Source organism: Dysidea avara, chromosome 9 (assembly GCF_963678975.1).
Source record: "Dysidea avara chromosome 9, odDysAvar1.4, whole genome shotgun sequence".
NCBI lineage: Eukaryota > Metazoa > Porifera > Demospongiae > Dictyoceratida > Dysideidae > Dysidea > Dysidea avara.
Window position 1 is genome coordinate 7,981,980 of NC_089280.1, and position 16,349 is coordinate 7,998,328.

A 16,349-nucleotide genomic window follows, 5' to 3' on the forward strand; every position below is an offset into this window, starting at 1 on the left:
CTTTTCTCTGCAGAACCATGGCTAGTGTGTATCAAACAACTATCCACTAATTCATTCCTATTGTTTGTTTTATAGGTCTCCTATATATTACTGTACACATGTTTTCATAGTTGTACTAGCCACTAACATCATTTCAAGCCTAACGTATGTAGGCACTTCATCCTTTCTGGTTGTCCACATAAAATTAACTTTGAAAATGTACCAAGTCTCATGTATTGCTACAGTGAATCCCACCACTATCACTCACATATTCAATATAATTCATAAGCATGTCTATATACTGCCTTATATACATATAGTGACAATGTGATTAACTGCTTAAAGCTTAAAGTTAATAATTATGATGTACCAAAGCATTGTTTGTATTTGTCATAATAGTTTTATTTTCTTATTCTTTAGATAGTCTTGGTAAAGTAAAGCTTTCACTGATACACCAAATATTTGATGAATACAAGATACCAACTACATACTACCACCCTCTACGTAAACTATTGTGCAGATTTGAGATTGCAATTCCTTTAGATTCTGACACTCTACTGCTGCCATCATTTTTTCAATGCATTCCAGAAAATATAATTTTTGATGGTGTGGACTGTAATTTTCCAAGAAATCAAACACCAGTCTTGACCTTACAAAAAAACGTTTCATATGACAGCTTGCTCCCAGCTCTTGCTCATGTGAAGTCAGTGTTTGAAACTATCTACCTACACTTTACTGGGATGTGTTACCGTAGACTATTTCTTGTTCATCACATTCCTGAAAACTTTTGGCAAAGACTAATTTCTCGATTTCTTGTATCAGCTGGACGTTTCTATGAAATATTTTTAAGCAACTGTGTTGAAGGCACAAGCTTTGAGAAAATGACTAACATTGGTGATGCAGTTATCTGTAAGAACCACTGCAAGTGGCTGTACTGGGGAAATGGAATTACTCTCACGTTTGGTAATGATGTTTTGTTATGCGTTAATGGCTTGATGCAGTCAACCAATAGTATTGACAAGATCCCCCTCACCAGTACTGTTAGCAAAATTAAACCTATGAAGTTTCTTACTGGTAGTGAATGGGTACAAGGTTTTACTGAAGATACTGACGGATTTGAAGTAAACATTCCTGACTATACTGTGCAATCTTCTACTGAGGGAAGTGGAAATAGTCACTATTCATGCATACTGAGTTCTCAGATATTGTCATATGTTTTAGACATTGTTAGTGAATCGTGTACAGAGTTCTTTAAAAGCCTCACCGATGGAGGAATTTATTCAAACTTTTTTCAGTTGGTTGTTTGTCCATATTGTTATGGTGACAAGTGTGTAAACAATGACGTTACTGTGGCTGATACACTTGAGAGCTCTACTACTTCAACCAACACTTTGCACTCATTTTTTACCCAACCTATTCAACCAATTGATATAGATAACACTCTTTCCAATTCTGAAGGTGGTTGCCATGGATTTACAATTCAAGTTTGCATTTTGAATGCTCAGAAAGGTGGAACCGTCAGTTGTCCTAGTCATGGAAGATTAGATTTGATATACCTGACCCCAGATCTAGTAAGTATGCATCCACTTACTATCAATCCACCCTGTCCATTTAATGCAAATATTTTCTAGACAGCTTTCCTTTTCTTGTCCTCTTCTCTCTCTCCCCAATACAGTGTTACAGCTCTTATATTTTTACAGATGTTTGAAGATGTTACACTTAGAAAAGTACGTGCTACTGAAGTTGGACAGCCTTTAGGCAAAGGTTCTTTTGGATCTATCTACAAAGTTAAACTTTCCTCAGTAAGTTGCTCTGCTAATATATAGTAATGCTCCAGCATTATGAGTATTATTGACCATATAACATGTAAACATGCAAGTACCATTGTACATACCTCAACTACTTTAAAATCTCAAGAATACAGTTTTGTATGTATAACTGTTTAACTAACCTTCACTGTCATTTTAGAATCCATATAAGGAAGTTGCTCTAAAGTGTTTTATCAACTTGATGGTTAATGGTAAACATAAGGAACTCTCACTACAAGATTTTGCTGTGGCATATTCTGATATACGTATGGAACTGAACAAGTTGTCATCTACGTATCATCCAAATATTGTGAAGTTTCTTGGATTGTGTGTAATATCATTTTCATTTTTGTTGGAGTGGGCACCCAAAGGCAACCTTTATAGTATTGTCGAGGATTACAAACTTGTAGATTTGTGGATTTGTCCTGATGCAGTGGCTAACACTATACATCAGGTTTGTGCATGTATCAGTTGTCTAAAATATGCAACGTCTTTATTTCATGTATGCACGGTGTGTGAGCAGATCAAGGGTTATTGGCATACAGTTTACAAAACCATATGAAAACATAACCAAGTTCAACCCTACAAAGCATGCAGTAGGGTTGAACTCTGGGTTGAACTCAGTTTATGGCTTCAAAAGCTAGTTGCAGTTTTTAATGAATACATAATGAATACCATTATGTGATGATTGCTTGTGAACAGAAACTGGGTTGAATGTGGTTTATTCAATCCAGGTTTAACCCACTTTTGGGTAGCTATATGAAAAGGGTGTTTGTTGTTGGCAATTGAGTCATGCAGGTTGCTATGGAAGGTGAAATGTAAAGCAAATGAATATTGTTTAGATGGCTATTTTTGCCAGTGGAGTGAAGCCACACAGTGCCCTATAATAACTTAGCTATGTACTAAATGCTATTCATATCATATAAGCCTAAACTGGCAGACATAATGCAAATTTCTGCTTGTTACTGAGTACCTTAATAAAACACAGAATGTACATACATAAGAATATGAGATCATGCAGTAGGTCCTGAACTCTTAGCACAAGCTGATGATCAGCCTGCTGCAAATGTGCTACATATCTCCTGAAACACTGGGCATTTAGGCGTTTGCCTGATGTGTATACCTGCATGTCCATGTTACAATTACTACATAAATACCAGTTTTCAGTGTCTAAGCATTCAGATGTTCAAAATTGTTTATGATAGAGTGGTAATTTTCTTGGTAGCGTACTTGTAATAAGAACACAAGCTGTTTTTATACAGGATTCTTTGTATGTTGAAAATGTCTTCACAATGCATTTACAAAGGTAGTCGTTATATGTTACATGTATTTCTATTGTGGTACATAGGTATCTTCAGCACTTGCTTATCTCCACACAACCAAGAACATTGTACATTTTGACATCAATCCTGCAAACATACTCGTATTCAAATATCCTCAAGCTGGTCACAATTGCTTCTCAAAGGAAACATCTTTGAATTGTGGATCTTGTTACAGTGAAGGTGGAGGTGTACTAGTAAAATTAGCTGATCTGGGGATTTCAGCTCTTGTTGGTCCAAGTGGTTTTCAACGTAAGTCTGCTACTCCAACATATGCTGCTCCGGAAGTTATTAAATATTCAGGGAAGGAACCTCTCACTGAGAAGGTAATAGATGATATGTTTATATCTGGGACATGTGTGTATACAGGTTTATTCACTAGGTTGATGTTTACTCATTTGGTGTGTCACTGTATGAAATAATGACACTACGGAAACTACCACCAGAAGGTGCATCATTAGACTTTAGTGCTGACATTATAGCTGGAAGAAGGCCAGACTTTCTACCAGAGGTAGTTAAAGCACCTGTAAACAAATTTATGACACTATTCTGTTTTGACTTTAGGATGCTAATTATCCACTTCCTTTAGTGGAATGTGTAAAAAGCTGTTGGGCTCAAAGCTACACGCAACGGCCATCAGCTGAAAGGATACGAGATTATTTTGAGCCACCAAACTGTCTTTGGCTTAAGGATTGTTATGAACTACCAAACATGTTCATCTCTACTGTATTAATACAATCAGAGAAAGGCACAAGTAAAGAGATAATTTGGATTTCCAGTGACACTCAAGGTGAACACAGTTTAGAGTCATACATGTTTTCCAAGCAAGAAGATGATATCCTTGATAGAATTATTGTTAACAAGCAGAAAAAGAAAGCTACAAATGTGCATATGAAGCTTTTTGCATCCGTAAGAATTTACAGTATTCTTGTGTGTGTGCGTTTGTGTGTGTGTGTGTGTGTGTGTGTGTGTGTGTGTGTGTGTGTGTGTTGTGTGTGTGTGTGTGTGTGTGTGTGTGTGTGTGTGTGTACTGCCTTACAAGCTATATAGTAGGCATCATTATATACATACGTAGCAACATTATTAGGGAGCTACTAGTACTCATTTATGTTGCATTGATGATTTGCAGTCCCAAATTGAACAGACTCATTCTTTTCAATGTTGAAAAGCCACAGTTATGGGATTAGTTAGCTGTTTATTAGCTGGAGAGGGCCTTGGGAGCTTACAGACTTATTGCCCAAAGTTATGTGATATTTACATATTGTGATAATACATGATCTTTCCATTACTCATCATATTCATATCTACATATTATTCTGTTCAAAATAGGGTCATTCTGTGAAACTGAGAAATCAAGTCAAGGAAATGTGTCATCATAATCAACTCATTTGGATAATATATTGTGATGGAACTCTTGCAATATGTGATGTTAACAGTCGTACAATAGTAAAAGAGGTTGTGCTGGCAGAGCTATGTGCCAATCCAGTTACAATATTAGTAGCTGATCGTTCTACTGGTCTCATTGCCATTGCATATAGGAATGGTATAATACCTTTTTTGTGGGCCAACGATGTGTCTCTCACCAATGACATTCCCATTACATACTTTTACAGTTTTGACATTGTAAACGTTGCTTGGAACAGTTTTAATCTGAATACAATGGACGCATGTGTCAACCCTAGTTGTGGTACTCTATTGTGGTGTAGTTTCGACACTGGTAAGATTCAAATAGTGAAGCCTCCAGTTAGCACAAGTGGAGAAACAGAGATTGTGAAGGTGTTAGAGATAAAGGAGTATTGTACTGACTTACCACATGATACTAGTATTGTTCAGTTGAAGTGCTCACCAAATCAAGACCACAAATTATCGGTCATGTATGCTCTACATGATGGAGGGTTAGCAATATCTTGTTGGAGTGTTGATGTAGATCCCAAGTTGTATACCATCATCAAGCCTTCACTGAGCTCTCCTGGTAATTTATTTGTGTTCATGTAATTGGACCACACTGAGGCAGGAAAGGCTGGGATTTTTTATTAGGTCTCAACTAGCTTTCTAACTAACAGATTGTTTCAGAATCTGTGCTATAATAACTAACCATCCTTAGTTGGATCACTGCTTTTGTCATCATAATTGTTCTTGTCAATTACCATACAGTAGAGTCTGGTTGTTAAGCGCATGTAATATATTATTCGTTAAGTGCATACTCGTTTCTTGTACTTAATCATGGTTGATAAGCACATGTGGAGTCTGTGGACATGAAGCTCCAACTCGAGGTGCAGCTGTACAAGAGAAAAATGCTAGAGGTTTGTCTATGACACAGGCACCAAATTTCACATGGTATATGACCAATAACAATATGCCTTTTAGTATGGTTGCAGGTGTATGTACCAATTAAAATGGTCTTTTTCATACAAAGGATTTGTACAGAAATTGAACTCCAAAGTTTGGTGCACGTGGTGATGGAAAACCACACCATCCCAAGAGAGCAAGGTTTTTTATTAGGTGTGTGTGGTTAATAAGTATTAAAATGGTATGCATAATATGCTTTGATTTTTGGAGGATAATGAGGTCTTTAAAATCCACTAAGAGACCTGCTATCAGGTTCTTAAAATGGTTAGAAACCTGCTAGCAGAAAAGACCTCAAGCATCACAAGACTCACTTTCGATCATTGATTTGCAATGCTCTCTCCAAGCATAATCAGGCTGATAGCCTGCAGTGGGTGACCAGTCACCCAGGTCAACATGTGGTTAACCACTCTATTCATTTTAGACATACCTAAAAGAATTTGATTATGGGTGGTACGATCTAATGTTGTACGTACATTTGTCACAATGAACGGAGAAGTCCAAAAATATCACAGAAAATTCTGTTTAGCGCTCATCTGTTTCTAGACTGTTTTATGGCTCGTTTTGTATTCTATTAAACTATGGATGGACTTTACCAAGACCTAACTGGGTGAGCTTCCTTGTAGAACATTATTTTTTGCTACGTGTAATGTGAGTGTGGTTCATATTATAAACCGTACCTATTCTTCGTGCTACTATGGCACCACTGAAGGCACAACTTGTGACAACTCATTCCCATCATATAAATCCACACAAGCTGCTTCTTCAACACACGTGTTCTTTACACTGCTGTGATGCCATAGGCACTGGCTACCGCTAACCTGGCTCAACATTATCGATCACTGCCATTTCCCAGCTGTACCAGATCCAAGTCTAACTTGCGAAAGGAAGCAATGCAAGCTTAGATTTTTTTCAACACTTCAACAAAAACATGTTCACTCTTCCGTGATTATTTTAGCATTGCACAACGATTTCAGTACGACGTATAACCCAATCCCACAATGACTCCACCTATATGCCCATATATAATACACACATTTTCCAAGTTGGTTAGAGACCATGCCCTCGGATCTTCGTGCTAAGTCTCTAACGTACACTAAGTTAATTGCAACTTTTTTTCCTGAAAACTTTATGTGCCTAACAACCAGACTCTTAGTCTGGTGCCACCTGCCCTTTCACAACAGTAATAGTCTGGTGAAATACAGATACTAAATCATTTTCTAATGCTGAAATTTGGCAGTAGACAATTAATGCACACCAATAACATTAATGCTCAAATCACCTTGGCAATGCAATGCTTTTGTTCAAATTGGAGGCAAACATTTGACATAACCAGCAGTTACGTATGCTGTCTAATTGAATTCCTTTGAAATGATATGGTACATGTATTTCACCAGACCCTTACTTTTTGCAAAGGGGCAGAAATCACCAGACTCTATGATAAAATCTAATATTTGACATGAACAGTGTTTTCTTTACACAATTTTTTTTTATAGCAGACTGCAGATCTTTATACATTTCTGTTGTTTTGGATACATAGTCCATATCTCCCTTGGCGATATAGCCAAAAAGATGAGACATAGATGGTCACATTCTATTGCTATAGTAGTAATGACAGGGGTAACTAGTTGACCTCTCTATTAGAGCATCTCCAACACTGTTAGTGCTGGATAACATACATAGTAGTTTTGGAATGTTCTTTGATGCTGATGTTCACTTAAATAGTTACAGTTTTAAACGTTGTAAGCCTCGTGGTTAATGTTTGAAAGCTTTGGACCTGATATGAAATGGCTTGTTTTTTCCCAGGTTTTTGAAAGCCACACCTCTTTTAGTTTTGGCTATTTTGCATGGATCAAGACACACGGTAGTGTGTCGTGCGGCCGAAGAAGCCGTCGCGCCACACCGTGAGTATATTTACAGGAAGAAAGTAAACGCGATTTTCACACCTTTGTAGTTCCGTGATTCCTTATCCGATTGAAACCAAAGTTGCTACAGAAGTGCCGGCTAGGTAGGGGAGTCCACATTCCAAATTTGAAGAAAATCGCTCCAGCCATTTCTGAGATACGAGCGGCCAAAGTTTGGTTTTTTTTTCTTCGTTTTTTTCTTCTACTTCTTTTCGCACAGTTTGCAAAATCTGCAATAAAACACGAATGCGTGCTCCAATCGGGCTGAAATTTTGCACACTTAATGGGCTCATTAAGGCGAATCTCAGTACCAAGTTTGGTAGGAATCCGATGAACATTCACGGAGTTATGACCGATTATTTGCATAAAATAAGGTCGAAGGTCTGTCACGCCCACAGGGTAAACCGCTTGAAGGAATGATCTGAAAATTGCTATGTGGATGGAGTAACTATCGTAGGAGTGCCTTTTTGTGGTTTGAAAGGAATCCAGTTAAAGGCCATCGAGATATAACACAAAACCCAACCTGTGTCACAATTACGCGATCGATTTTTATGAATAAAAAACTAATAGTTTTCATGCCTACCAGGCAAACCGCTTAGAGCAGTGAGCTGAAATCGGTGTGTGGCTGGAATAATAGACGATATGCACACTCTATTACTCGAACGAAAAATGATCAATTAAGCGTAGACGGTGCAAAACTCGACGGTAACTTAAAGCGGAAGTCCCATACAAAAGTATGGGAAGCAAATGCGGCTCGAGCAATAACTCACCACTCGAGCTAAGGACAGGCCATCTCGCTTGCCATACGCTTCTAGAAGCGTATGGCAAGCGAGATGGCCTGTCCTTAGCTCGAGTGGTGAGTTATTGCTCGAGCCGCATTTGCTTCCCATACTTTTGTATGGGACTTCCGCTTTAAGTTACCGTCGAGTTTTGCGCCGTCTACGCTTAATTGATCATTTTTCGTTCGAGTAATAGAGTGTGCATATCGTCTATTATCATAGAAAGTCCATGCAGTAGTACAGAAGAACCGGATTACAAACCACTGAGTTATGATTCCAAAGCCAACTACGTGTAGCATATGCGAGATCGAGATACTCTAACAGAACAGTCACCCTAATAAAGCATTCAGCTACGTTTATAACTTATTCAATTATAAAATTATATTACATTGCAAGTTATTCTGTAGGGAGTTCAGCTACATACAGTTAATCTTATAGACAATTCAGCTACAAGCAATTCACCCTGTAGAGAATTCAGCTACAAATATGTTGCTGTAGAGATTCAGAACATTATAAGTCACACTGAAGAGAATTCAGCTATAAACAAGTCACCTTGTAGAGAGTTCAGCTACAACAAGTCACTCTGTAGATACAAACAAATCACTGCGTAAAGGGTTCAGCTACAAAAAAAGCTACCCAGTAGAGAGTTCATCTAGATCAGCTACAAACAAGTCACTTTAAGCAATGTTCAGCTACAAGTAACTCACTCTGTAGAGAGTTCAGCTACAAACAAGTCATTCTGTAGTACAAACAAGTCACCGTGTAGCTGGAGAGTTCAGCAACCAATCAAAAAACCACTCCGTAAAGAGTTCAGCTATACAAACATGTTATAACTCTATAGAGAAAGTTATAACTCTATATTGAGATCAGCTAGAAACAATTAGTCATCTAGTAGAGAGATCAGCTACAAGACATCACCTTATAGAGAGTTTAGTAACAAAGAAACCACCATGTAGAGAGTTCAGCTGCAAACATATCACCCTGTAGAGAGTGCAGCTATGAACAGATCACCCTGTAGAGAGTTCAACTACAAACAAATCACCCTGCAGATAGTTCAGCTACAAACAAGTCACCCTATAGAGAGATCAGCTAGAAGAAGTTACCTTGTACATACAAAGAAACCATCATATAAAGAGTTCAGCTGCAAACAAATCACCCTGTAGAAAGTTCAGCTACAGATCACCCTGTAGAGAGATCAGCTAGAAGAAATCACCTTGTAGATAGTTCAGCTACAAAGAAACCACCATGTAGAGAGTTCAGCTGCAAACAAATCATCTGTAGAGAGTTCAGCCAGAAACAAGTTCATCCTGTAGAGAGATCAGCTAGAAACAAGTCACCCTGTAGAGAGAGCAGCTACAAAGAAACCATCCTGTAGAGAGTTCAATTACAAACAGATGACTCTATAGAGAGTTCAGCTAGAAACAAGTCACCGTGTAGAGAGATCAGCTAGAAACAAGTCATCCAGAGATCAGCTAGAAACAAGTCACCCTGTAGAGAGATCAGCTAGAAACAAGTCACCCTGTAGAGAGATCAGCTACAAAGAAATCATCCTGTAGAGAGTTCAATTGCAAACAGAAAACCCTATAGAGAGTTCAGCTAGAATCAAGTCACCGTGTAGAGAGATCAGCTAGAAACAAGTCATCCTGTAGAGAGATCAGCTAGAAACAAGTCACCCTGTAGAGAGATCAGCTAGAAACAAGTCACCCTGTGGAGAGATCAGCTACAAAGAAACCATCCTGTAGAGGGTTCAATTACAAACAGATAACCCTATAGAGAGTTACTAGAAACAAGTCACTGTGTAGAGAGATCAGCTAGAAACAAGTCATCCAGGAATCAGCTAGAAACAAGTCACCCTGTAGAGAGATCAGCTAGAAACAAGTCACCCTGTAGAGAGATCAGCCAGAAACAAGTCAACCTGTAGAGAGATCAGCTATAAAGAAACCATCCTGTAGAGAGTTCAGCTACAAACAAGTTACCCTACAGTGAGATCAGTTTGAAACAAGAGATTTCAGCTACAAACAAATAAACCTGTAGAGAGTTCAGCTATGAACAGATCACCCTGTAGAGAGATCAGCTAGAAACAAGTCACCCTGTAGAGATTTCAGTTACAAACAAATCACCCATTGTAGAGAGATCAGCTACAACCAAATCACCCTGTAGAGATATCAGCTACAAACAAATCACCCTGTAGAGAGATCTGCTACAACCAAATCACCCTGTAGAGAGATCAGCTAAAAACACATCACTATGTAGAGAGTTCAGCTACAAATAAATCACCTTGTAGAGAGTTAAGCTATACAAACAAATTACCCTGTAGAGAAATCAGCTACAAACAAATCACCTTGCAAAGAGTTCACTTACAAACAAATCTACCTGTAGAGATATCAGTTACAAACAAATCACCCACTGTAGGGAGACCAGATTACCCTGTAGAGAGTTCAGCTACAAACAAATCACCCTGTGGAAAGTTCAGGTATAAAAAAGTCACCCTGTAGATAGTTTTGATACAAACAAATCACCCTGTAGAGAGTTCAGCAAGATATAAGTCGCCCTGCAGAGAGATCAGGTCACCCTATAGAGAGGTCAGCTAGAAGAAGCCACCTTGTAGAGAGTTCAGCTACAAAGAACAGAGAGTTCAGCTAGAAACAAGTGACCCTATAGACAGATCAGCTAGAAACAAGTCATCCTGTAGAGAATTCAGCTACAAACAAATCATCCTGTAGAGATTTCAGCTACAAACAGATCGTCCTGTAGATAGTTCAGCTATAGATACAAGTCACCCTGTAGTAGCAGAAGTCACCTTGTAGAGACCAGCTACAAAGAAACCATCCTGTAGAGTTCAGCTACAAACAAATCACCCTGTAGAGAGTTCATCTATGAACAGATCACCTGTAGATAGTTCAGCTATACAAGTCACCCTTTAGAGAGATCAGCTAGAAGCAAGTCACCTTGTAGAGAGTTCAGCTACAAAGAAACCATCCTGTAGAGAGTTCAGCTACAAACAAATCACCCTGTAGAGTGTTCAGCTACATAAAAGTCACTGTATACAGTGAGATCAGGTCACCCTATAGAGAGATCAGCTAGAAGAAGTCACCTTGTAGAAAGTTCAGCTACAAAGAACACACTCTGTAGAGAGTTCAGCTAGAAACATGTTATTCTATAGAGAGATCAGCTAGAAAAAAGTCACCCTGTAGAGATTTCAGTTACAAACAGATCATCCTGTAGATAGTTCAGCTAGATACAAGTCACATTGTAGAGAGATCAGCTAGAGGAAGTCATCTTGTAGAGAGATAAGCTAAAACAAGTCACCTTGTAGAGAGTTCAGCTCCAAAGAACCCACTGTGTAGAAAGTTCATGGTACAAACAGGTTACCCTATATAGAGATTAGCTAGAAAGAAGCCTGTAGAAAGCTCGGCTACAATCAAATTACCTTGCAGAGAGTTCAGTTACAAACAAACCACTTTATAGAGAGATGAACTAGAAACAAGTCACCTTGTAGAGAGGTCAGCTACAAAGAAACCATCTTGTAGTTCAGCTACATTTCAAGTCACCCAGTAGAGAGATCAGGTGCAAAGAAATTATCCTGTGGGAAATAATTGACATTTAATAAATATATGTATATAATTTGTATAATTACTATATAATAGAATCAAAAATAGTTGAAGTATTAAAAATCGTCTTTAAGTTCTTTTCTTCTTCCTGTGGTAAATATTAAAAAAAACAAATGGGTTAAAAAAGACCCAAAGCCAGCTATAGGCCGGCTTTGCAATATACAAATACAAAAAGAAGTGATATCTAATCAAAAACAGCCAAGCTGTAAAAGAAGGTGCGGCCCCCAAAATGGCCATGGTGAAAAAAGATGTGAAATCCAAGGTAGCGGCCAAGAAATGGCTGTGATGGTAGGTTAATGGCAAAAATTATTACGACAATTCAAGTGAATTTGGTGCCAAATCCTAGTGGAGGAGGCAACACAAATTCACCTGAATCGTCATAATTAAAAATTTTGCCATTAACCTACCATCACAGCCATTTCTTAGTCGCCACCTTGGATTTCACATCTTTTTTCACCATGGCCATTTTGGGGGCCGCACCTTTTTTTACAGCTTGGCTGTTTTTGATATATAATTTACAGCAAGGAAAAGCAAATTGTGGTTCATCTTGAAGCAAACAATCCAGTATAGCCTGGATGCACCAGCCTGCCTTATATGCTGCCTGCAGTAGGGGTGGTAATGGCTGCAGCAACAGTATGGGTGCAAGTGTTACTGATCAGCTTTGTGATATACCTGCATGGTCCCTATACACTACTGGTTTTACTTACAGTATGTACTAAATCTTCATACACACTTGAAACACCCATGCAAAGTGTTCTGTCTCCACATACATGTGCATTTTTATTGTATAATAATTCTTTTTCATAGTTACTGTGCAAACTCTACTTCCCATTAGTCAGGCTATCTTTATTGGAGACAGTAGTGGAAGAGTCCACAAGATCGATGTCCACCACATTATGGAGGGAAAATACAGTTCTGAGACACTACATGGTAGCCACAACTTTAAAGTTGATTTTCTTGTCTCATTGCATCGAACAGTAAACGCTCATGGATTTTTATCAGAAACTGATGTCAATAAAGATAGCGGAGAATCAAAACGAAACAGTTTGTATTATGTGAGGGGACTTGAAAGTGTCCCTTGTACTGTCCTAATGAGTGTTGGAGTTGGCTACCAAGAGCTGTTTACTTCAAACACAAACAAGGACACGTGTTTTATTACATGGGCAATGCCATATGTGTAGATATGATTTTAGCTATATTTGTAATACTCTTTTGTAATTACTTTTTATTGTCTAAAATCATGATAAATTAATATAACAAACTGTTTGCAAAGAATAGTAATGTAAAATAGCTACTTCAATCTTACTATAATCATGCACACAAACAAATAAGTGTAGTGTTCATGAGCTTTTTTATTATCATTTTCACTGGACTAAATGTGCTTCCCTTACAAATTACTCCCAGCACAAGAAAGCATGTACTAAAACAAAGGGCAATGGAAGAGAAAAGGTCAAAAACCTTTAAAAGCAGGTGGGACTCCACTTTCACTACATCCATTGGTGGTGTAGCCCTGTAGAGAAGGCACCAATTGAAGAATGTGTTACAGAATTGCAGTTCAAAGCAACGTAAAGCCCAGACAGAGAGATATGTACCTAGCCATCCTAGCTGGTATGGCAAGTTTATTCGCATGAGTGAATAATTTGGTGGCTACTGCTATAAGTAAGATGGTCTTATTGATAAGATTATCTTAGCTGAGTTTGAGGTTACTTAACATCACTGCTAATTGAGGGCAGCCATCCATTGGCAAAGTTTTGCTGTCTTCACATATTTGTCACGTCTGCTAAGAAGTGGATGCAATGCTTATGCATGTCTGTGTATGCATAAAAGAAAAATGGAGCATGCATGAGAGAAATTTTGCACAACCTACTACATTATATAATGGACAAATCACTGCACCAACTAAGAACAGCCATGCATCACCACCCATAGAGTCAAGAAAGAGCTCTCAGTTTGTCTATCCTTGCCATGTCTGGACATGGTGAGCTTTCCTGTATTGTCAGTGAGTCAATCAGGCAACAGGCTCCACTCCTGGTGGTTTCCTTCCATCAATTCCTTGAAGTTTCAGCCTTGGCCAACTTCTTAGAAATACTATATTGGTGTTCAACAGATGGAAGTTTGAGGCAGTTAAATATCTGTGTGCACTTAACTAAACTAGTAATGGTGTGTTAAACTACTGCTACCATATATATACGACAAGAAATTTTGACAAAAGGAAAATTTGATGAATCCACACTTCATCAGCATTGAGAAATTGAAAATCAGGAAATCATTATATCTAAACATGCACTTTTAGGAGTGCTTATGGAAGTTGAAATTAACTGAACAGACTTGTCAAATTCATCAATATTTTCTTTTGTCAAAATTTCCTGTTATACAGTATAGTGCATGTAAGTGCTATACAAAATTTGTCATTGTATACATTCAATAGGTACATAGTTAATGCAGGTACATATTAATCACTGACTTGTTCAAGAAGAATTTTTTAAAGCAATGTTCATGCATTGATTCATATTAGCTTTTGAATAGGCACCAGCCTATTATGCTTTTAATTTTGCCTATTATGCTATGCTGCAGTGCTCAAAACTTTTGCCTATTATGCTCATAATTGTGCTCAAATGTTTTGCCACAGTTCCCATGTTTTGTTACTTTCAAATGAAAAATGATAAATTTTGGCTTATGAGCAACTGGTTAAATGTAAACAATACTCATTGTGCATTAAGAATTTGGCTATATACATTGTAAACTATAATAACAGTCATGTCAAATAACTACTTAATGCCACATCAGTGGCATAGACTGTTTTATTATTGCAAGTCAACTTTTTTCTGTGGCATGCATTTTTGCTTACAGTATGACAATTATTCTGCCTATCATGCTAGCATTATGCTTGATGCTTTCAGGCACCTATTATGCTCAAAATTATGCCAGCATAATAGGCTGGTGCCTACTTTTGAAGTAGACATTATCACTAGAGTGGAGTCCAGATTCCAGAAACTCATAATGTATAGTGTAGCTACCAAATTGTGGGTAATATCAGAATCATTGGTTTCACCAACTAGTCGGGATTTGCTCAGATGTTGCAAATCAATAAGAATATATATATATTTTAAAATACTGTATTCAATCAACAGAAAAATTGGCCTGTGAAATAACTGATTAAGCTATAACTTGGGCACATCAATATGCAATAGTCTCAAATACATGTTAGGCCATTTCAACTAAATCTTATGTTTCTCGGGCGAAATTCAGCCAAATAAAGGTCGGTAGGTCGGTAAAATAAAAATAAAAATAGGCTATTTTGCCAGCTGAAGAGTGAGTCAAACGGTGGCTAAGCTACATTACGGTTGCTGTATTACCATAGTAAGGCTATAGTATCTATGGTATTACTTGTGAGTAGGCAGCTATGTTGAGATATTTAGTGTTACTTACTTTTTGAGAGCTTAAATATAAATTTGCAACTCCTTCGTGGCGTTATCACTCTTTGCAAGGTGATCACGCGATTAACATAATTATTTTATGTCGAAAAATATAGGGTCGGTCGGGCCCGAGAAACAAAAGATTTAGTTGAAGTGGCCTTAGTGAAATTTCCAGGACAATAATTCGAAATGTAACGATACAACTTTTTGCTGATACGTTTATTGAACTACTAACCAAACCAATTTGATACAATGAAGAAACATTTTCCTTAGTAATTTGCATTTGTGACCCAAACAGAATCAAAACAAAATCCTGTATGTATAAATATGTGTTTAGGATATTGTGAGGGCACTGTATATAGGGATGCGGCGATTATGCTGGCATAATTTCGGGAATAATAGGTATGTGTGGAAATCAGGAATTATGCTAGCATTTTGAGGTGATTATAAAGCTTTAACAGTAGGAAAATCTGCAGATTGCACAATTCCGTTAAAAAAGATCGAGATACTCTAATAGAGCAGTCAGAAACTCTAATAGAACAGTCATTGAATATTTATTTACTCTAATAAAGCAGTCATATTGAAATGAAATTCTCTAATACAGCAACCAGCTAAAGAATTCAAGACTATTTGAAGCTTAAACATCAATGAAAATGGTCTGATGCAGCAATAAACTGGCATTATTAGCCAATTATGGTGGCATAATTTTGGGAATAATGGGCAATTCTCAAAAGCATAATAGGGGATTTTTTGAGCACTGCTCAAAAGCATAATGCTCAATTTTTGGAGCATAATAGCCTCATGCCTAAGTCTGTATATGTATGGTGTTTAAGTAGAAACTGTATAGAAACTTGTAAAGCTGTATCTACTGCTTGTTCACTATATTTTTCAACCTGATACACACAAAGCTGGTATTTTCAATAGCTGACCATGGTTTGATTATTGGGTGGATTGTAAAATCCATGAACTAGTTAAGGAAATCACAAAAGTTTCACTTGTGGTGGTTAAGCTGCTTCTATAAAAAGTAGGTTATAAATTTTCCTTCTATAAGCACATAGTTTAGAACTTTTGTATGAGTGAGCAACAAGCACTCAAAGCCATTGACACATTGCAAATGTTACTGTATGAAACCACTACAATTTTTTCTTGTCAACAGCAACTGACTCTGAGATAGTTTAAATGTCACT

The 16,349-nt window shown here is 37.6% G+C and overlaps 1 protein-coding gene across 1 annotated transcript in view; it reads left to right on the forward strand.

Moving 5' to 3' along the window:
- The window catches only part of LOC136265695 (leucine-rich repeat serine/threonine-protein kinase 1-like), a 28,493-nt gene extending 15,486 nt beyond the window's left edge, over positions 1-13,007 (forward strand). Inside the window, exons 15-22 of the mRNA XM_066060588.1 lie at positions 400-1,550; positions 1,680-1,781; positions 1,948-2,241; positions 3,136-3,432; positions 3,489-3,617; positions 3,671-4,015; positions 4,436-5,078; positions 12,554-13,007. Of these exons, the coding sequence (XP_065916660.1) occupies positions 400-1,550; positions 1,680-1,781; positions 1,948-2,241; positions 3,136-3,432; positions 3,489-3,617; positions 3,671-4,015; positions 4,436-5,078; positions 12,554-12,927 (3,335 nt within the window). The 3' untranslated portion in view covers positions 12,928-13,007. The remainder of the gene's footprint in view (positions 1-399; positions 1,551-1,679; positions 1,782-1,947; positions 2,242-3,135; positions 3,433-3,488; positions 3,618-3,670; positions 4,016-4,435; positions 5,079-12,553) is intronic.
- Positions 13,008-16,349: the final 3,342 nt, after the last annotated feature.